The sequence below is a fragment of the Galeopterus variegatus genome, unplaced genomic scaffold, assembly GCF_000696425.1.
Source record: "Galeopterus variegatus unplaced genomic scaffold, G_variegatus-3.0.2 Scaffold787, whole genome shotgun sequence".
In the NCBI taxonomy this organism is placed as follows: domain Eukaryota; kingdom Metazoa; phylum Chordata; class Mammalia; order Dermoptera; family Cynocephalidae; genus Galeopterus; species Galeopterus variegatus.
The window spans coordinates 237,859-261,313 of record NW_007726898.1 but is presented as its reverse complement, the minus strand read 5'-3'; the positions used below and the strand labels follow the sequence as shown (position 1 = coordinate 261,313).

The 23,455-nt window shown below is 35.3% G+C and overlaps 1 protein-coding gene across 3 annotated transcripts in view; it reads right to left on the bottom strand.

Annotated features, from left to right (window-relative positions):
- Positions 1-23,455, bottom strand: part of ANKRD17 (ankyrin repeat domain 17) — a 123,671-nt gene that overhangs the window by 20,222 nt on the left and 79,994 nt on the right. For all 3 annotated transcript variants that reach the window (XM_008572457.1, XM_008572458.1, XM_008572459.1), the window contains 8 exons: positions 22,451-22,613; positions 19,614-19,709; positions 18,118-18,234; positions 6,699-6,870; positions 4,948-5,395; positions 4,292-4,447; positions 3,445-3,594; positions 266-1,899 (listed from right to left, as the gene is read on the bottom strand). In XM_008572457.1, the coding sequence (XP_008570679.1) occupies positions 266-1,899; positions 3,445-3,594; positions 4,292-4,447; positions 4,948-5,395; positions 6,699-6,870; positions 18,118-18,234; positions 19,614-19,709; positions 22,451-22,613 (2,936 nt within the window). The remainder of the gene's footprint in view (positions 1-265; positions 1,900-3,444; positions 3,595-4,291; positions 4,448-4,947; positions 5,396-6,698; positions 6,871-18,117; positions 18,235-19,613; positions 19,710-22,450; positions 22,614-23,455) is intronic.

Below are 23,455 nucleotides of genomic sequence, written 5' to 3'. Positions count from 1 at the left end.
AAAATATGCCTGAGACTTATTTATGGGAAACTTAATTATGGGAAATTCAAGACAAATCTACTGTAGCTTTGAAAAGATTTAAAAAAAAAAAATAAATAACACCATACTAGACACATATAGTACTACAGCATTTGAGTTAACTGAATACAACAATCTCTGTCCATATAGCTCAGTCATAAGAGTAAAAACATCAAAAAATGATCAGGAGTTTTCACATCACCCAAGTAAAGGAACAGTTGTAGAATGTCAGAATATATAAACTCACCTGAGGGACTTGGAGTGGGTCTCTGTAATGGTGGTCTAAAACCTGGAGCTTTGGAAGTATCAGACTGATGTAAAGGATCTGAATTTGGCAAATATGAAGATTTTCCTGATAGCATAGATTCTGGTGTTGACTGAGATGAAACAACAGATCCTCCCCAGAAGGCATGAGCAGAAGTAGGGCTGTTTTCAAACAATGTGCTAAATGGCCCAAATGGTAAGGGGGCACTGAAATTGGGAGCAATAGGCTTATTTGCTGGATGTACTGAATTCTGACAAGCACTTTGTGTACTTAAGGTAGAAGGTAGCTGGACAGAAGAGGGAACACTGTGAGGTCTTTTAATGTGATTGACACTGAGGACTGCAACAGATGAATTTTGCACTGGAGTTGGATTCTTGTGAGGAGCAGTTGTACCATGAGAGGGTGGTCTAATAGCAGGAGTTTCCATTTTAGGAGCAGGCTGGGAGCATCCCATTTGTGTCTGAGGCATAGGGTAAGTCAATGGGGCAGTAGAAGGCACCGCCACTGGAGCAGAACTTGATGCTAAAGGAGGAACGGTCATTCTAACTTCCGGGGGAGGAACCTGAGACTGCTGAAGAGGTGGTCTTGGCTCCTGAGAAACAGATCCCGGAGACTGTTGCTGAGCAGAATGAACTGATGAACTCCCAGAAGAACTGCTGCTATTTGGAGGTCTACTGTTTGCTGTTTCTACTATTGGTGGACTACCAGCTTCCTGTTCAGAAGAAGATGCCCCTTTATTTGGAGATGCTGATCCACAATCCAAAGGGCTGTTTCTAGAAACCCCTCCTGGCTGAGCTGGTGGTGATGGGGAAGATGGGGATGATACCGGATAGTGTTCTTTGGCAGTAGGCATAGGATATGTGGCATTTGTGGGTGCAGTGCTGTTGTTGCTTGCTGTGGTTGTGACTGTTGTGGTGGTGGCATTGGATGTCTTCACGACTGTGACAAAAAGCTGCCTTCTGACAGAAGGTGAACTTGGACTGCCATTTGTAGATGTACCAGGCACCGTTGAAGCTGATGAACTGGTTGTTGTTGTTGGACTTGAAGTTAAAGAACCTGCTGAATTCACCTGAGAACCACTGCTATTCTGATTGCTATGGCGAGGCACCATGTGAGGCTTAGGCGAGTTAGTAGCTCTGGCAGGGCTCAAAGGCCTGACAGGAAAAGGACCCCAAGTAGATTGAGCTGGTGGAAAAGTACCTCCAAAGTGGGTCATGGGCAACCTTGGTGGACGGATCTGCTGGAAAGTCTGAGCAGCTAGCAAAGCATGAGCAAACTGTGGAGGAGGATATGCTAATGGAAGAGAAACTGGAAAACCAGGCCTCACATTATTCACTGGGTTCTTAATGGTTTTGTGAGTGGATGCAGAAGAAATTGCAGGCACAGTGAGTGCTGTGGCAGTTTGAGATGTTGATGACAGAGCTACAGTCGTCATTTTAATTCCCATTAAGGAACTGTTAGCAGCAGTGGTGGTAGGTGCTGATGACCCTATTTTGGAATTTGCTGAGGAGCTTTTCAAACGATTCTTTGGAATAAGTTCATCAATTTCTTTGTCTGGATCCTTGATCAGAGCATTGATCAACTGAGTTGCTTGCCTTGTTGATTCGGTGCCACCCCTATAAGTTGACAAAAAAAAAAAAGGTCAAACTTTCCCTACTTTTTAATAAACATGTGTATCTGTGTGTGTTTGTGTGTGTATATACGTACAATACAGATAATAGGTAACAAAAGTTAAGCAGCAATTTTCTGACTATTCTCGAGGTATTCTGCAAACAAAGCAATAAACTGTCCTGAATTACCACTGAATTTTTAAGAGGAATAGTAAACGATTTACTTTCAAAAAATTCATTTTGCTACTGTTTCCTTAGTCGAAGAAACCATTTTCCTACTGTAAAATACATTACAGTTGGAAAAACCACTGCACAGAGCTGGCGGGTTAGCTCAACTGGCTAGAGCACAATGTTGTAACACCAAAGTCAAGGGTTTGGATCCCCATATTGGCCAGATGAAAAACAAACAATCGAAACACTGTACATAAAAGCCTATGTAATCCATAATGTACCTATAAAGTTAAACAGTTGACCAATACTAAGAACAATACAAGAAAACAAGGAAAATAATACAACTGAGTAAGAAAATAGTATTTTTATCTTAAATCACGGTATCTCAGATGATCCCATCGACTATATATTCATTAAAAGTTTCTCCGTTAGTAGAATGATTATTATAACCCCTCGGGAACATGTCTCAAAATGGGAGAGGAATCCTGAAAGCCAACAATGGCCATAACATCAAACACTAGTGTGTTGGACCTTAAGGAAAATACTTAATTGCAAGGAAAGCCTTATGGAAACCCAGTGTATAAATTACCCATATAAGGTATCTTTCCTCTTCTTTAGATAAAGTAGGTGTGGCTACTCAACTATCCCAGGTAAAAACAAGACAGAATAGAGAGGAGGATGAGTAGAAAACAGAGATGGCTAACTGCCTCCTTACTCTTGAGATAGGCTGTAACTATCAGCCCTCCCATTTACTACAAAGGGGCACCTGCCTCTCACAAACTTTTAACTGCCATTCAAAAAACATATAAAATTCTTGAAAAGGAACTTAGATATTCTTTAAAGTAATTACAGCTTCTTACATCTTTATGATTTCTTAAAATTTCATTTTTATTTTAAGGATATTCAGGCACAGACACACTTGATGAGTTATTCAAGATAAGTTAAATTTTCATTTCAAATTTAAATCTATTACTGAGCTCAAATTCTAAGGACATAATCTCAGAATACCCAATCTCAAAGACTAATGTGAAAGATAGAAACCCACTGCTTAAAATGTATTAGAAACTCACTCCTTAAAAGTCTTCTAAGAACAAATTTTTAAGAATGTCATATGAACAGTTTATGTACAGAAAAGATTATCTAAACCTTTGCCACATGCACACACACTAATTCCTATGAAACTGTCTAAAACATTTCATAAGAACATATTAACTAGAATAAAAAACTGTAAAGGTTATCTTCTCACACACTAATAAAATTCCCATTTAAAAAAAGTATACTATTAAACACAAAGTTCCATCAAAACTCAAATGGCTATATTTCATTAAGCTATGGCAAAATAACACAGGAAGGAAGAAAACATAAGAGACAAAGTTTTGCCTTATAGTTATTATCCGATCTCCTGTCTTGTCTTTCTGCTTATCAATATCTATGTGTGCACCAGTGAACTCCCGAATAGCATTGATATTACAGCCTCCTCTTCCAATCACTCTGGATATCACAGTTGATGGAACAGATACTTTCTTTGACCTGTTTAACAAGTGCAAAGATAAATTAAATTAAATCATTAATATCAACGGTCATGATTAAAATAAGGAGAAAGAGTATTACTAAAATATTTTTCCATAAATATAGAATAGATTATTGTTGAATAAGCCTTTTATAGCTACTCTTACTTTAGATGAACAGATAAAAGGCAACTATGAGCAACAGACAATCTTTACCATAGCTTTTCATCTCATTACCAAAGATCATTTGCTTTCTTGATTATCATGCTTTACCTACATCTGTAAAGCACATACTATGTAGACATGTACTGTGCTAATGCAAATACTAATGGCAAATAAAATAGGCATGGGTTCCTGCCCACATACATTGACTATGTAGACATCAAATAAGAAAACTACATCATGTCATGAGTACTGTAATAGGGTATCATAAAGACACGCTGGTAGGGACATCTAATTTAGCCTGAAAAGCCAAGAAAGGCTTCTTTATGATACCCTTTTAGGCACCTTTTGGTGTTTTACTCACATTCTTCTTTTTATTCTCTAATATATAACAAAAAGAAAATATGACATAGGTTGTCTGTTGGCCAGATTCAGCCTTGAGCCACCAGTTTGTTTAGAGTAGTAGGGAAGAATTTAACTGTAAGGTAAACAACTTTCACTGTGATATATAGCATATAAAAAGAATGAGAAAAGCAATCAAAAAAACAATCACTTACCTTCTTACAACTTCTTTCCATCCTTCTTCCCTCTTTTGCCCACGCTTAGGACTTGCTACTGTTAGCTTCCCATTTGGAGAGGAAAGGGGAGATGGACCAGATTTTGTGCAAGTAGATAAAGAATTACTGATCCCTTCACTAATAGTTTCTGACAATCTTTAACAGAGAGAGGAAAAGTACATTAAATATGGAACCAATAGAGAAATTTTAAATGATAAAGGTAATCTATTGCATAATGTTTAAAAAAATTTTACATTAAACATGGTGAACAAATGAGAACCTTGTTTTTCACTTCTCTTTAATATTTAGCATATAGTTAAGAAAAGCCAGTTTTAAGAAGATACTAACTAGGGGATAAATTTAGCAGTTGAGTCACAATAATAATCTTTGCAAAATCACAATCAATACTTTCCATGGACTATGCTTAATAACCATAAACAACAAATTACCACAGTAAAAATAATTTGATCTCTTATTAATACAAAAATGTAAAAAATACTTTATTCTTCAATTCAATTGAAATTGTGCCTTCTTTATTAGCACAAAAACAATCTTTATTTTGTAAGTTGCTAATTCACTTCCTTTACCAAAAAAATTCAGCAACAAGGTGCTTCGTGATGATATTCTAAACAGTAAAAATAAAAATTGGAACTAACTTTATTGAAGCCTTGCCAGAAACAGATTTTCTTTCCTCCTTTGGAAATGTAACAAGGACTGATGGCTGTTTCTTGCTGCTCATAGTGGTAGTGACCACAGCTGGTGAATGATTGTCACTTTTCCGGCTGCTGTTGCTGTTACTACTTTCATCACTGCAGCTGGAAATCCTCATATTATCACTGTCCCCACTCTCGCTGGTACTGCTGCTCTTGGACTCTCCATTCACCTTCTCTGGCTGACTGTATGAAATTGGTAGTGGATCATCAAATATAATTTGAACATTTTCTGGAGTAATTTTATTTTTCCTGTTTTTCCTCTTTGAACTGGTTGTAGTTATGGTATTATTTCTTTTACCATGGGAACCTGCCAAAGTTGTCCAGGTTGCAGATATACCTATGGTAGTAGTGGTTGTGGCACTTGGAGGCTCGGTCAACACTTCAGGCTCATCTGTAAAAGCAGCAACACTGAATTAGCAAATTCTAAGTGTCCTTTGAATATATTTAGCCTTAAGCACTTAAAGAAAAAAAAAAACCCAGGAGTTACTTCACTACTATTAGACATAAACTAATCAGTCATTTCAGCACTCATTTGTAATAAAGTGAATGACTGCTCTATTCTCCTCTGTGTACCTAAGTCCTATTCAAAGCATGGCAGGTAGTTATCATAAGGAACATTTTGGAAAATATGAATGTGAAGTTTATATTACATAGTATATAATTATTAAAGTTCTTAGGTATGATAATGTTATTGTGGTTACGTAAAATAATGTTCATTTTCTGGGAAACACATACTCATATGATGTGTACAACTTACATGCAAACTGCTCAAAAACAGAGAGAAGAAAGATAGACAAAACATATGTACCAAAATGTTTTAAGACTCTAGATGACATACAGATATTCGTCACACTAATCTTTAAATTTTTCTGTAGTTTGAAAATTTCCAAAATAAAAGGATAGAGGAGAAGGAAATTCTCAAAACACATATTCACACTGCACGCATACATATTTGGTTGTTTAGTGGCAATGGTTTCTCCCAAAATACTTCCATCTCAAATAATCTTTCAGTTGCAACCTAGTTGAAAATGATTCCCTCATTTGAGGAAATCTGACTATGGTCTGGATTGTAGATATTATGGAATTACTATTATTTTTTAAGTATTATAAAAAATATAAAGTAAATGTCATTCTTAGAACGTGTGCTGAAGTATTTATAGGTGCAATGTCAAGACATCTACAATTTACTTTCAGATGGCTCCGAAAAAAAATACGTATAGGTATTTAGAAAAGAAAAAAGAGCAAATATGGTAAAATATTAACAATTTTGTAAATCTAGGTGGACAGTATTCAAGTATTTATTTTATTATTCTTTCAACCTGTCTGTAGGCTTGAAATTATTTATAATAAAAAGTTGAGGAGAGGGCCAGCCCATGGCTCACTTGGGAGAGTGTGGTGCTGATAACACCAAGGCCACAGGTTTGGATCCCTATATAGGGATGGCCGGTTAGCTGACTTCAGAGAGCATAGTGCTGATAACACCAAGTCAAGGGTTAAGATCCCCTTACCAGTCATCTTTAAAAAAAAAAAAAAAAGTTGGGGAGGAAGTCAATAAACAAAAGAAGCACACAAATACCTTAAGAGCTTAATAACTTAAAAGTTTTTTCACCTTAAGTGACTGATATATAAGTAAATATAACTTTGAGTAGAATGTGTTATATGAAACAAACTGAATGGTTGTTTAGAGAAAATACCTTCAACTTTAAGCTTCTCTTTTTCTTGAGCAGCTTGGAGTTCAAAGTTCTCTTTATTTTTGGCTTCAATTTCTTCTAGTTTTCTTCTTTGTTCTTCCTTTTTCTTTCTTCTCTTCTCCTTTCTCTTTTCTCTTTTGGCAGCCAAAGCTAGCCTCCGACTTTCTTCCCTTAACTGTTAAAGGATCAATGAAACAGAAATATAACTCTGGAATTTATCTTGGAGAGAAGTGTCACATTATCATTTCATCACACAGGAATCAGGATACCATAAAATTCAAAATCATTTATTTCAATTCATTGTTTGATCAAGATCATATTCAAACCACTGAAAAGAGACAATATTTTTTAAAAATCAAGATCAAATCAATGACAACAGACAATCTAATTTTAAAATGGGAAAATGATAACAGATATATAACTTTATAATATAAAAAATGTAAGTTAAAATAATAAGGTAGCATTTTTTTGATCATTAATTTGGCAAAATTTGAAAAAGACATCACATAGCATAAGTTTGGGATCATAAGTTTGGAATAAGTTCTCTCCTACACTGCTATGGGTATAAATATTTACATTTTAAGAAGAGTAATTTGAAAGTTTCCTGTCAAAATTACAAATTGCTTATCCTAACAATTTATCATAGAAAGTAAGTATCACTAGTGAAAAATATAGGTTCAAAAATTTTCATTGCAAAAATGATTAGAATGGCAATAAATAGAAACAAGGTAAATTCATCAATACAAGGGGGTGGATAAATTAACAACAGTATGTATTCACTGAATACTAGGCAACCACTGAAAGTGTTATGAATATATTTTGGGGAAAATGATTTAGATTTGTTTGAAGAAAAAAAAGGTATACTGTAGACCAATAAGTGCATTCACAGGGGAAGGGAACCCTTTATATGCCTCTATTAGTAGAAGTACAGAAAAAAAGCCTGGTGGTTACAAATAAAACGTGCAATGGTAATTACCTCTGGAGGGTGGAACTGGAGGAGGGGTAAAAGAACTTTCAATTTTACGTTATATAACAGTATATTGTTTCTATTTGTTAAAATGAGTATATATTACTTCCATAGTCAAAAAAATAAGAGTAAGCTTAAAAGTCCAGTCATCTCTCTTAATAAGCTATTTCAACTGTTAAATTTTCCTCCTTCATTCATAACAGTAGGAAAATTGTCTTCAAACTCTTGTTTGCATGTCCTCCAAAAGATGTTTTTTTAAAAACGATATATTCCCTACCCATAATCTAGCATTCTATATATTTTATGTGTATTTAAAATATGTTTATGGAAAAATGTCACAGTATATCAACTAGTGAAACCAATCCTCACAAACTCATAAGCCAAATCAGATTTACTTTCCATCAGAAAGTCTGACTTCATTTTTTAAGTCTTTTGCTTTTACTAGACACTCTTTATCCTGCCTTTTCAAATTATTCCTCTGTTAGTTGCTTGAACAGTTTGGCCCACCTTGGAGGTTTTTACACCCTGGGGCAATGCACCATAATTACAATCTGTTGCATGAGAGAGAAGTCTTATTCCTCAAAAGGGAAACAGTTAAGGAGAACCTGTATGTAGAACACTGATATTTTCTCAGGCAGATTGATTTTAGGAAAGAATACATCTGGAAGTTAAAAATTGCCTGCACAGTACCCTGTAGAAATCTTTGCTGGTCTCTCAGAAGAACACAAGCTCCATAGAGCTGGCCAATTAGCTCAGTTGGTTAGAAGCAAGGTTATAACACCAAGGTCAAGGGTTGGGATCCCCACACCCACCAGCCGCCCAAAGGAAAAAAAAAATAAAAACCACAAGTTTCAGTCTGAAAATCAGTAAAGGAGGAGCTATTGCCCTTTCAGAAGGATCTGAAAGAAAACAGTAATTGGTGACCTTCACTCCCTAGCTCACTGCAAGGGAGGAGGAGTAATATCTGATTGGTGAGTTTGAAAGAAGGAACTGAGCATGTGTGACTCAGCTCATTTGAGCTAGCTGCCTGTCCTCAGGGAACATGTTCCCTCTGCGTGAAACCCAGTGAAAGAGGCCTGTGGTTGTCCTGTCTAGCTCTGACTTTGTGGATTCGGTAAGTATAAGGGGGAGAGGAGAAGTGGACGTGAGGATAAACAGTGTGACGGAGAAACATACTATCTCAGAAACGGTGGCTACAGGTATATATTGAGCTCTCCAATTCAGAATTAGGACTAATACAACTGATATTTTATCTACATCATATCTGTATGGACAGGAAAATTTTGAGATAATGGTTTTGGGGTGATCAAAATTAGCAAGTGAAGTCTGAGACTTCTGGCTCATCCAGAGTGGGTTTTTGAGTTTGCTAGATTTTTTAACATGCCTAGTGGTAGGAGCTAATTGTGACTGGTGTTTATGGGGAGAAGGACTTTAAAAAAAGAAAAAAAAAAAGAGTTTAAATCAGAAAGCAGGATTTTATTTAAGTCCTTATGGCCTAGATGTGGGTGGGGGAGGTGGGCTCTGGGAAGGTCAAAGAGTCTAGGTGTGGCTGGGTCTTAGGTATGCAAGTGAGTTGAGTCAGTGAGGGCTGGCCCTTTGGCAAGTTGAGTCTAGATTATCAAACACTAGAGTTTAGCCCTAAGAGCTGGGTATTTACTCTTCTTCTTTTTAAATTTGGAAGTTTTAGTGCTTATGTTTTGGTAAACTGAGAGATCTTAATTAACCCCTTGGGATTACTAAAGAGTGGGGCACAAATTCAGTGGTCCTAGGGAAACTATACCATTTTGTAGGGAGATCCTAGACTACTGCTACAAAGGGACCCCACCCTTACATGGCATGAAGCTCACTAAAACCAAGCAGAATTAGACAAGTGTGGCTCAACAGATACAGATTTAAGGGATGCTATAAGTTTCCAGGTGGCAATTGAAACTAATGAATTAAATGAGATTACCAGGGGGCTGGCTGGTTAGCTCAGTTGGTTAGAGCACAGCCTTATAACACCAAGGTCAGAGGTTGGGATCCCTGTACTAGCCAGCCACCAAAAAATAAATAAATACACGAGATCACCAGTGGAAGAAGTTATAACCATATGTGAGCAATCTTCAAAAAGTTCATGGAAAGATTTTGTGTTATATTTTAGTTCTACTTTTCCAGTTTCAAGTGTTCTGATATAAGAAAACGGACTAAGACAGTATTCATGGAAGAACTGGACCTTAAATGTTGTGACATGCTGTTTTGGAAATTAGTATTTCTATGTTACACAGGTAAAACAATAATATGGGGCAAGATTTTTTCATTGATACATGTGAATGTATTTTAAGTATTTTTAAACCTTTCAATCAGTAACTAAATATTTTTTAAAAGCCTGGAATAAAATCTTTTTCCTACATCACAAAAATCTTCAAACATATAAAAAAGTTTAAAAAATTCACATATATTCACTGCCTAGATTCTACCATTAATATTACACCAGTAGAATTTCTGAGTATACAGTTTTATAAAAAAATAGCCAGACCTTTTCCTGTAGTAGTTGTACTATGTGGATACTTCAAAAAGTTCATGAAAATATAGAAATAAAAGGTCATACAAACCTTTCCATGAACTGTTGGAAGACCGTCATGTATATATATAAAGAGTGAGACTGTTGTGTGTGTGAATATCTAATATTTAAAAAGAAGAGCAGGCCTGGCCGGTTAGCTCACTTGGTTAGAGCATGGTGCTGGTAACACCAAAGTTAAGAGTTCCGATCCCATACCAGCCAGCTGCCAAAAAATAAAAATAAATAAAAAGAAGAATAAATGAGACTTCTGGAAGGCACAATCAAGTAGAGGAAAACCAACAGGAGAAAGCAGCTCCAGTGGGAGAAGGAAGGTGAAGTCAACATTGGTAAACACCACAAAGAGTTGAGTGTCTGTAAGAAACTGAAAAGAAGTAATCAGATTTGGCAGTTAAGATGCTATTGGTGACCTCCACCATAGCTCACTGGAGTATCCATCAAATGGTTCTGGGCTGAGGATTAATGAAAAATTTTAAAAAGTGGCATTAACAAGACATAGATTATTTTCCTAAGACATTTACAGAAGGAAACAAAATAGTAAGTTTGAAGAACAGTTTCATTAGGATTGAGTGACCTTGAGTAAGTTGTAGGTAGAGGGTAGGAGTTCGTGAAATACCTGACACTGAACATAAAGATGTAGGGAGAGGTACTATATAATGTTGATACAAGATCCTGATGAAAACTAAACCGTTAAGATTCAAGTAAGCCTAAAGATACAAAAAAACAGAGTTATAAATTCAGTCTCATATCCTGTATTTTCTCACAAGGAATATGCCTAGGCCTCATATCATTTACTGGTGAAATGCTATGTTTGTGAGTATATGTGGGGTAGGGTAGAGGCTTTTGGAAAAAAGTTGTAGAATTCAACTCATTGTGGAATGGGAAAGAGCACTAACCCAACTGGATTTCTAATTGAGGGTTAAGGAAAAAAGTGAAATTGAGAGTTAAGCTTTATAAGATAAGAATTAAAGGATTTAGGGGGAGGCAGACCAGCTTAAAGAAACACCATTTGCAAATTTAGGTATGTGAAAATAAATGGGAGCTTTGAGCCTTGAGAAGATAGGAGGACCTGAATGTTTACAATTTCCCATGCAATCAATGAAGAGGCACTGAAGATTTTTGAGGAGGGAGTAAGGCAATCCCACCTGTGTATTACAAAACTATGGGAAACTGGAAAAGATACATTGTAGCAGAGAAGGATTAGACTGAAGGCAAGAGATGAGAGAGGCAAAGACATTTACACAAAGAGACGGGTAAGAAGTCTATTGGCAATAGTTCAGGTCAAAGTGGTAACTTAGAGAAGAAAGGATGGAACAGAAGGCTCAGATACAGAGACTGCCAAGCTAAATAAAAGATGATGCTACTGATACTGACACAGCTAACATGTGCAGGGTTTAATATGTGCCAGGCACTGGTCTAAGTTAATTTATTACATTAACTTATTTAATGAATGTAGGGAATGGGAGGCAAGGATAAGTGAGAAGTTGAAAGTGACATCAAGATCTTATTTCTGAATAAAGATTCGTAATATCAATAACAAAGATCAAGAAGAATTGGGAAGGGAGGAGGAGAGCCCAACCAAAACTTATTGATTGATAACTTCCTATGTGCTATGCATGGTTCCAGTTTCTTAGGACTCCTCAGTAAACCAGAAAAAAAAAATCCCTGACTTCACTAAGTTTACATTTAGGTCGGGGCGGGGAGGGGCACTACATATGATAAACATAGTAAACATATACATTATAGTTTGTTAAAAAGTGATAAGTACAATGTAAAAGATAGCAGCAGGATGAGAAGTGCGCGTAATGGGAAGTGGGGGTTTAAATTTGGTGATCAGTATAAGCCTCATGAAGGTGAGGTTAAGTGAACATCTGAAGAATATGAAGTATTTCAAGCAGAGAACAGCCAGTACAAAAGCTGTGAGGCAGAACTGTACCTGATATGGTCAAGCCAGTGCGACTGAAAATAGGAGAACATGAGTTTCAGGAAGAGGGATAGGGGCTTGATCACCAAGGCCTTGCAAGGCTTTTTAAAGACTTAATCATTTACTTGGAGGGAAATGGAAAGCTATTGTAGGGTTTTGAGGAGAAAAGTGATATGACTTGATTTAAATTATGTAAGAGGATCACATGGTTTGAACCATGGTAAGAAGTGATGAAAAGTGATTAGAATTTTAGATATAACTTTAAGACAAAGGTAACAAGATGTTCCAACACAATGGAGAATAGAAAGGAATCAAGGATGACTCCAGGGTTTATGGCCTGAGTGATTACAAGATATAGAATTGTAGGTTTGGGGTAAGCAACAATTAGGAGTTCATATTTGGACACATCAAGTATGAAATGTCTAATTAGGTATCCAAACAGACATGTTCAGTCACTAGTTGGATAGAGGAGACTGGAGTTTAGAGAATAGGTTTGGGCTGGAGATAAAATTTGGGATCAGCTGGTGTATATTTAAAATTATGAGGCAGAAGAAGACTGGTGGATAAAGAAGATGACCAGGTAATGAGCCAAGGGGCTCTTCAACTAAGTTAGGGGAGAAGAGGAGGAACCAGCAGAGGAGACACAGAAGGAATGTCCAGAAGGTAGGAGAAAAACCAAGAGGATGCAGTGACATGGAAGCCAAGTAAGAGAAGAATGTATATCAAATGTTATTAAGTTTAGTAAGATAAGGATGAAGAAATAACCACTGAATTTAGCTACACAAAAGTCACTGGAAACCACAAAAGCATAATTTTGGAGTTGTGGCAGTGAGAACCTGGCAGGAATAGACTCAAGAGAAAAGAAGAATTGGAGACAGCCAAAATAGACAACTCTTTGGAAGAGTTTTGCTGTAAAGGGGAGCACAGAAATGGGTGTGTAGCTAAAAGACTGAGGTGATGGGGGTGGAGTCAAAACATTTTTTAAGGGCCGAGCCCGTGGCGCACTTAGGAGAGTGCGGCGCTGGGAGCACAGCGACCTTCCCGCCGCGGGTTCAGATCCTATATAGGAATGGCTGGTGCGCTCACTGGCAGAGCACGGTGCGGGTGACACCACACCAAGGGTTGCGATTCCCTTACCGGTCAGGAAAAAGACAAAAAAAAAAATAATAATAATAATAATAAAACATTTTTTAAGATTGGAGAAATAAGCTTGTACACTGAAGGGGATGACACAGGAAGGGAAAAAAACAAGGAAAAGAGAATTCCTACAACAATGTAGTTGAGTAGGAAAGCCAGATAGGATCTAGTACACTGGAGGGACTGGTTACCAAAAGTTTTATCTAGTTTCTGGTAGGAAGTATACGGGTGCAGTTATTGGTGGATGTGGGTATTGATGGGGTGGGGAAAGTCTTTAGACGTTTTCTTATTTTTTCACTGATGTAGGATGCAAGGCCACCTACTAAAAGTGAAGTAGAGGAGGTGCTGGAAGTCAAGATATAAGAGAAAGTAAGAAATAGTGATTTAGATGAGTGGAAGACTCAAGTAGGGAAATATAGTATAATGACTGGTCAGCATGAAAGGATTCACTGTCACGTCACATATTTAAAGTAAAATTAGTCATCAAGGTTGAGTGCTTTTTCTAAACACATTTAGTTACTAGTGTACAGGTGAGAATAAGGAGAAAGAAAGGGGTAAGGAATATTAAAAGTGGTATGTTTTAAATAGCTCCTACCATTTACTGGTAGGCAAAGTGGTGGCAGAATTGTTGAATGTGAAATTCTAGAGGGATGGGCCGAGCCTGTGGCGCACTCGGGAGAGTGCAGCGCTGGGAGTGCAGCAGCGCTTCTGCCGTGGGTTCGGATCCTATATAGGGATGGCCGGTGCGCTCCCAGTGCTCACTGGCTGAGTGTGGTGCGGCCAGTCTCAAAAAGGACAAAAAAAAAAAAAAAAAAGAAATTCTAGAGGGAGTAAAGCTGAGAAGATAGGAGATGCTAATCAGAATGAAGTGTGTGTTGCTGAGAATGTACAATAAGTGTTTTAGAAATATACCTTACCTAGCTCATTAAGAAGTTATGAAAGTTTACAAAGAAAAAGGTAGGGGGAAAAACTAATGAAGTGGAGTGGACGAGATCAGTAAATCAAAAATACAGATCAAGGAGATTCACTAGGAACTCTAACAGCCAAGAATATAACCTAGTTGTTAATGTCCTAAAAGAGAAAGCAATTAACTGTAAGAATTCCATAGTTCAGCCAAATGGAATTACTCCAGAGCAGAGACCTGTCCACATAGTAAATGCTCATTAAATAAATGTTTACTGAGTAAGTAGAAGGGAATCTGATGAATATAATGAAGAGTGTTCTCAGCCCCAGTCTGTATAAACCAAATTTTTTATGTTAGAAAGGCTAATCAAAGAAACATTTTTATACAAGGAATGTTACCCATACAGAACCTCAACTCAGACCAATCAAAGCCAACTCCAGTGTTCCTAAATCATAAATGACAGAGCTAGAATGCAATATATCTCAAAAGGCCAAAAAACCCCTCATTTTCTCAGATGTGAATCAGAACTAAAAAACAGTGAACCAAACCCTAAGACTCCAATCTGATAATCTTTCAAATAGAAATATGGGCTGGAGTTGAGAGAGGCTCCTCTATAATCTAGAATTCTACATATACACCACCCTACTCAAAACTGTGAATAACAGTATACAGTGTACGTGGAAGAGACAATTTATATCTAATTAATGATTAAGAATTTTTTATCAAAACATTGTGTATTTCTGAATCAAAAATATACAGTAACATTTGAAAGAAGCTTCTTCTCAATTTCCCTTAAATCTAAGGCTCTTGAAAGTATAAACATCAAGGTTAAGAAATGCTGGCAAGAATGCAAGAAAATGACATTCATGTATCGCTGTTGGTAGTAGAAAAATATTCTGGAAGTATCTTTTGTACTAAAACCAACAGTAATCCTCCTTTTCTGCAGGGGATCTGCTCTAAGACTCCCTAGTAAATGCCTGAAACCACAGATAGTACTATATATACTGTTTTTTCCTGTACATACCTACTTATGATAAAGTTTAACTTATAAATTAGGCACAGTAAGATTAACAACAATAACTAGTAATAAAATAGAACAATTATAACAATATGTCAGCATCACTCTTAAGCTTTGGGTCCATTATTAAGTAAAACAAGAGATAATAGAACATAAGCACTGCAATACCTTGATAACCAAGATGGCTACTGAGTGATCAATGAGTGGATAGCATATACAGTGTGTGTATTTTGGACAAAGGAATGATTCACATCCTGGATGGGATGGTGAAAGATTTCATCACCCTACTTAGACCAGTGTACAATTTAAAATTTATGAATTGTTTATTTCTGGAATTTTCCATTTAATACTTTAGGACTACAGGGGAGTAACTGAAACCAAGGAAAGTGAAACCACAGACAAGTGAGGACTACTGTGTACTGACCCACGGGAAGTAACTTATTCCATAAAAATAAAAGCACCAAAATATAAGGAAATATGTATAAGGATGTTTATTGCAACATTTGTAGTGACAAAAAACTGGAAGAGAGCTTACTGTGGAGTATATTGTGGTTATTTAAAATCAGTATCAATCGACAATATCCATCAGTTATTGAGAGAGAGAAAAGCAAGAGTTAGAATTTTATGTTCACATGATGACTCCATTTTTAAAAAACATACACCATCACAGTATGTGGACATTTATTCATTCAACCAATATTTATTGAGTGCCTACTACATGCCAGGCACCATTTTGTGGCACATACATTCTAGTGGTGGACAGAAGCAAACAAGATAACTAAGTAAAATGCAGTATCTCAAATGCTGTAAAGTGAAAAACAAAGCAGAGAAGGAAAGGTATTTGTGGAGACCAGACTAAAACATAAAGACATCTGAGGGACATTCAAGGCAGAAGACACAGCAAGAGCAAAAAGAAGATGGTCAGTATGGATGTTACAAAGTAACCAAGAGAAAGAGTAATAAAAAATGAAGTCAGAGAAGGGTAAGAGGTATGGTGAGCAGATCACGTAGGGTCATAAAAGGCCTTATGGGCAATTACAGAGTTGAAGACTTTAGTTACCACATCAGTTTTTTATCTGTGTATATTTCACAATTTAAACTGAGCACACTACTGTAATAAAAAAAAAAAATTTTTTTTAATTAAAGTTGAGAAAAGACATCCTTAAAAGGATATCTCCTGAAAGCTGCTTTCTGACTTTATAATCCACAATTATGCAATAAGTCCCAAAATGTATTTAATATAATGTATAAACATCAAATGTATGGAAAAAATCAAGCATTTTATTTAATAACAGATATCTATGTCTTAGCTACAGAAAAGATGCTTTCTAGATTTTTAAAATAATTATTACTTAGAGATTCTGACATTTAAAAATAGGAGAGTAATGCAAAAACAGGTTGTAATACTTCAGGAAGAAAAAACTGAAAGAGGTAGGTTACATTCAATTAAGGGAGAGCAGGGAGCCAGGGGATTTAGAATTAAAAAATTAGTTTCAAATCTTAACCTAGTTTAGGCAAATTACTTAACTTCTCACAGAGCAAATTTTCCTATCTATAATATGAGGGTAATAATATTTTTTACTGAGAAGAATAAAATAATACATATTCTATCACACACCTTGGCTCTATTATCTATTATACTGTCTAGTAGAAAGCATTAAATATTAGATGAAACTAAATATAAAATAGGGGCTGTCCAGTTAGCTCAGTTCGTTAGAGTGCAGTGTTACAACACCAAGGTTGTGCATTCGGATCCTGACTAGCCAGCCGCAAAAAAAAATAATAAAAATATTGGTAAGGTTAATTGTGATTGAGAAATCTGGGGCTAGGCAATACAGTAATCTAGCTAAAAAAAACTAAAAAAAATATAGTTACAGTGATCATTAGAATATCTTCTCTTGGTGTATTCACATTTTTTAAAAACTTTTAAATGGCCAAAAAACTAATTTTAGTTTGATCAGAATCTAAACGAGAAATTTTTTTAAATGAAGAGCCTCTAGTATTAAATATATTTATCAAAAAATAGTGTATTTTCAAATTTAATTTAGAATAAAATATTTAGAATAATTCATATTTTCTTTATGCAGGATGAAATATAGAGCTTAAGTAAGTATAGTAAAAAAATGGATCTGACTTAAGTCAAAAGGACATCTGCATAATTATCACTGTATATCCTTTATAAATCTAAACAGTAAATGTTAAATTTTATTGCACTTTGACCTTTTCATAAAAGACGAGATGTGGCAGAATTTATATTCCATAATATTCAATTCCAAACCAATTTCCCTGCTATAATTACTATTTCTGTTAAGTTCTAGAATACAGGGAAGAAGTTGGCAGAAAGGGGAAGTGAAGAAGTAGCTATAGTTTGGGACTGTCCAAACTATGCTGTTTTGGAGTATTTTACTCCCCGTGAGAACAGATGGGAATGATGCTGTAGTCTGCCTGAAAAAGAAAGTATAAGAGAAGTCACCCAATTAAAAAACATACCCATTAAACATTCCAAGTGGTTGTATTTCACTAGTTGGTTATGCCTTAGTAGTGAATTTGGTACTTCTGATCAATCTGTTAGCAATAAATTACCGCAAAAATATAGATGTGATTGAGGATTGATTAAGAGGTCATTAGTTGAGATAATGCTGAAATCTGGAATTAGAAGCTAAGTTTTCTGACTTCCAGATCAATGAAATTCCTATAATAAAATCGTGTTAATTTGATTGCAAAGAAAATGCATTTAATGATATTTAAAGTACTCATAAGTCTCTCTACCATTTCAACCAAACGTGGAGAGAAAACCATGTATACCATTTAACCAAAAACAAAACAATACCAGAAAACAACTGATTACAAATTAAGGAACAAAAAAGCATGATGGAAAAAGTGGGCAGGTTTTCACATGTAAAGATTATCATTACCTTTTCCAAGTCTAACTCTTCTAACAAAATGCTGGCATTTTTGTTTGCTTCAGCAGCCTGTCTATCTTTGGCTTGTACTATTGACTCCATACAAAGATGACACTTCTTCAGCATCTCCTATAATGAAAAATTAAAATGTTTCCAGGCTCAAAGAACAAGTCACATTTAGAGAGATTACTAAAAACATGGAGACTGTTATTAAAGTACTTAAAAGCGGTAAAGATCAGTGGCAGGAAAAAAAGGTAAAAAAAAAGGGTACAAAGAACATAATTTAAATGATATATTTTTAAATATACACATGCAAAGAGCTGCTGTTCTTCAAAATATTATCAATTTCATCAGTACTTTGGAAACTAAAATTATTTACTCCTATAATTTGAATATAAGAAATCATACAGCAAACAGAACTACAATAATTTATGTCAGGTGGTTAATGGGCTAAAGGAAATGGCCAATGTCAACAAAAAATGAATTAAAAAATTTCTAAAGTATTAATTTGGTGAGAACTGTTCTCAAAAATTTAACCTTTACTGCTCAACTTAATGTGCAAGAATTACTCATAAAGGAATCACAGTCACAGGTATACACTTTCTCAGTGTTTTCATTTTCAAAACACACTGTAGGGCAGCAAAGGAATATTTCCTTATTTTTAATATAAAATAAAAATAATATTTAAAAATATTTCTCATTTTTAATCTCCCTCTCACACCCTAAAAACCCGTGGTATCCAGGAATGTTAACTGTGATTGAGAAATCTGGGGCTAGGCAATACAGTAATCTAGCTATTTTAAATAAGATCTAAAGAGGAAAGCTGTTTGTTATCATGTAATAACTGCTGTGAAAACCTAATAGGAAGACATGTTTAGATTTGTTGGCCTCTAGATTTTCAGAGAAATGTTAGGATTGTATTAAGATATTATTAAAAACCCCAAAACAAAATGCCACCAGGGGAAGATCTCTAATGGGATTTATTTTTGTCTTCCCTACTTTTCTTGCAAAAGTCCTAGCCAATTCATTCTTAAACTGACAGTTCCCCAAACTTTTATATCGTATTCAAGACTTTAAAGTTTTCCTGCCTATGATTGAAAGTACTATGTTCATTTTTGCTGAGGAATAAAAATTTACTGGGTTTGTTCCCCTCTCAGAATAGATATCAGTCTGAATAAAAATACACATGTAGATGAGAGCACTAGTGAATAATATCAATTTTGCTTTAAATTATTTAATGTTCACATAAAAATTAAACTAGCTCAAGTACTATTTAAAAAGATAAAGTAATTCTATTACAGAGAATGTTTTATTGATTCATTAGGTAAATAATCTGGAAAAGTCTCTTGAACAGTATCCTTCATTCCCAAATACTAGATAAATGAGAATTGGTATATACCATTTACTGCTCAAACTGACTTTTTTCTTCTTTTTTTAAACATGGGAGATATATTAATCAAATGAAATCCTTAGCTCATATAGTGGGAGGAATCTGAACAATATATTACCTTATCAGTGATGGTTGCTATGTATCTCATACATTCAGAATCTGATGGAAACTGATTGACTTCTTTGACTAAGTAGCGCACCACCTTCACATGACCCTAAAAAATAGATCTTAATGTCAGATTGAAAACACTCTTAACAGGATTCAGTAAATCTACAGTCTGTCTGAACTAACTTAAACATTAATTAACATCAGTGCCACAAAGTAAAGACTTCATTGCATATGTGCACTGTAAATGAAAGCCTTTAGTTCTAATGAATTAAATCAACATTCTCATCCCACCCTCCAAAAAAGTACAGAATAAAGTGACCTAAAATCCTAAACCACTCTGAATGAAAAAAAAATAATAATCAAAAAATTACTATGAAGAAGACAAGTGGGGAGCATGTCTGAAGAAAGTCTCTAAACATGAGCATCCAGTTTCAATACTGAGCATTAAAAGAGTAAAAATAACAACGTTCTTTCAGGTAAAAACTGAATGCATAACACTGTACTAGATGGTGTGAAAGAAAAAAAAATACCCTTTCCTAAAGTGAGCTATGATTATACTATTCACTGTAACACAGATCAGTATCTACGTAAAGGTTAAAATTTTAGACTAGCATTCAAGAGCTGTTCCACTTTCTCCAATCCACATTGTTGCTATTAGATACAACACCTACAAGTTCACCACTTGGGATAAACAGCTGCTAATCTCTGGAATATTTCCTTTATTACGTCTATCTCTTTCTTTTCGTCTCCATCTTTTTAAAGGTTACTTTAAAAGAATAGCTATCCTTTAATGAATAGCTCAAATGCCACTTGCATCATTCCCTAATGATCTCTCTACAGTCTTTAGATTAAATTATATGAGACAACTCACACAGTTACCTAAGTGTAGTAGTTGCACCCTACATAAAACAGTATCCTAGTCATGGTTACACATGATAGGTACTCAAAAAATGAACAGTGGAATGAATACAAAAGAGCGTAAAAGATAAGCGCTGTTTGTATGGAGTTAAAAGTCTACTTGGAAAGATAAAATATATGCATGTTAGATATTAGGGTAATAACTAATAATAGATAAAAACTAGTAGAGTAATTACATATAAAGATATATATTTATCAAAATGAATGACAAAGACAATAAAGGATTGCAGAACATCTACAACCTCCTAAAGATCTCAATGTGTGCTCAAATAGGATGAAAAATTTTGTGTACAAAAAGATTTAAACTATACCTGAAGAATGAGTAACTTGGGAAAAATGAGGAAGGACATGGGCATTCTAGGAGATGAGAACAAAGGTGATGTGAGAGAAAGACAAGGAAATGATTACTCTCCATATTAGAGATTCATAATGAGAAATAAGAGCTAAAAGCGCTAAATTGTGGTGGCTTTGAATACCAAACCAAGATTGGACTTCCAATGATTCCAGAGATTGCGGGGACAAAAAGGTTCTTGAAGAGGATACTAATACAGTGGAGTGATTAGGAAAATTAACTTGATAATAATATGCTAGCTTGCTTGGAGAAGAGATAGGCAGCCAGAGAGAGAAAATAAGTTTGATTGCTGAAAACAAACAAAACAGAGAGTCAGTGGGACTAGGTAGTCCAAAATATCTAGGGAAGAGGTGGAATAAAGAATAGAAGTTGGAAAGAAATAATAAGAGAAAAAGGAAGACAGGATTTCTTGCAATTAAGAGAAGGTCTTCACATAGTTCATGGAAAGATTAGTATTATTTTTAATTCTAGGGGCTGGCTGGTTAGCTCAGTTGTTTAGAACGTGTTGCTGATAACACCAAGGTCCAGGATTCAATCCCTGTACTGGCCAGCTACCAAGAAAAACAAAAACAAAATGCACAAAAAAGTAAAATCAATTCTACTTTCCACGAACTTTTTTTTTTCCAGGAACTTTTTAAAGTACCCTCACGTATTAAAATTTTTCAACATTTTGGAATCTACAGTGGATTTTACGTACATATCTCCAAATGAAAAAATTCAAAATTATAAACCCTGAGAAATGGTTTTCCCATTAACAAACTAAAACTGCATCTAAGAGATCAATGTAATATTAGCAACCAAATCATTCTATCAAATTACTTATACACACCTCTGTGCTATGCACAATAGAAAGAGAAACCAAGTTTCTTTTGCTTTCACAAAATTCGTACTTCTACTTCGAAATGTAGTATAGTCAATTTTCGGTCATTTTATATACTGGTAGCAAGGTTTTCATTATTTAATTCCTTTTTTCTTTGTATTTAAAGATAATTATTAAGGGGCTGGCCCCAGCTCACTTGGGAGAGCGTGGTGCTGATAACACCGAGGCCATGGGTTCGGATCCCTATACGGGGATGGCCGGTTAGCTCAATTGGGAGAGCGTGGTGCTGACACCACCAACTCAAGGGTTAAGATCCCCTTACCAGTCATCTTTTAAAAATAAATAAATAAATAAAGATTATTATTAAAATAAAATCAACTTGTTATATTTTTTTCTGCAGTGGTAATACAAAGAGACACTCATCAACATACAAGTAACTACCTCCAATTAGTTACTCTTAATTGGATTTACACTTTGTGAAAGATTAAGATTGAAACTAGATTTCGAAAATACTACCTACACAGCTTTTTAAAAGTTCATTTAGCTTTGATGTCCAATATGGAGAATATTAACGGTTTTTCTGCAATACCTATATCTATCTACCTTTCAATTTCTATGTCAGAGTAATTGTTTAAATATTATATTACTGCTTTCATCACAGCTGCTAAATCACAAAATAAGAATTTTCAGTGATCTCTAAACCACATACTTCCTAGTGTAAGTGAACAACATCTAGGTAAATGAGGATGAAAGATACCTTTCTAAATGCTGCCATAAGAGGAGTTATCTTGCGGTTATCTGCTGCATCCACATCTGCACCTGCTTGCACCAGTAACTGAACCACATCAAGGTGTCCACCATTTGCTGCTAGCCATAATGGAGTGTTCCCCTTCTTGTTACGTACATCAATATGAGCTCCTCTAAAAATGAATGACACAGGTAACAATAATAAAAACTACTAACGCGAAAATACTCTGTCAAGATTAATTCCGAGTTTCAAACCCTGAAAAAATGTGAAATTTTGTATAGCAAAAAATAAAAGTATATCCTGTTAATGCCATAATCAATATATTAAATAAACAGTATCCCAGAGATACAAAAAAGTATCCTATGAGGTAATCACATCTATTTCAGATTATTTATATTCATGTATGTGTAGTATGAAGCTTTAGAAAAAAAATGAATATAAGAATAACATGCAAGTTTCACACTCAATAATGGGCATCACAGCAGATAAGAAGACTCATGGTGAATAACAGTGGTTAATAGCAGTTATTACCAAATACTACTGTGCTTAGGATACCATGCAAAGGTCTTTAAGACTTTGAGTAGGAAATCCAATCAAGCAAACAAGCATCTTTGCAAGACTGGACTGGCAGGCAACTTCATGACTGAAAGTAGGAACTATCCTGGACCCTGTCTGATACCATAACTGTTAGCTAAAAGCCTAATTACTGTAAAGAACAAGAAAATCAACAATGAAGCCTTAGATCACTGCCAGACCTTTAAGAATCTGTATGATACTCTTTGGATGGTGTGAGTATGGATGACAACAGGTGGATGTTCAAATAGGTTATTATAGCACTTTAAAGGAGTATACACACAAGAAAGGAAGAAGAAAATATTTTTAGGTTACATTGAAACAAATCAGACAATGCAATATAGCTCTGGATGGGTGGAAAACAACAACAGATAGATTTGGGGGGGGGGGGGGGGGACAATTGTAGTTTATAAACAAAGCAATCACATTTGACTTTTTTAA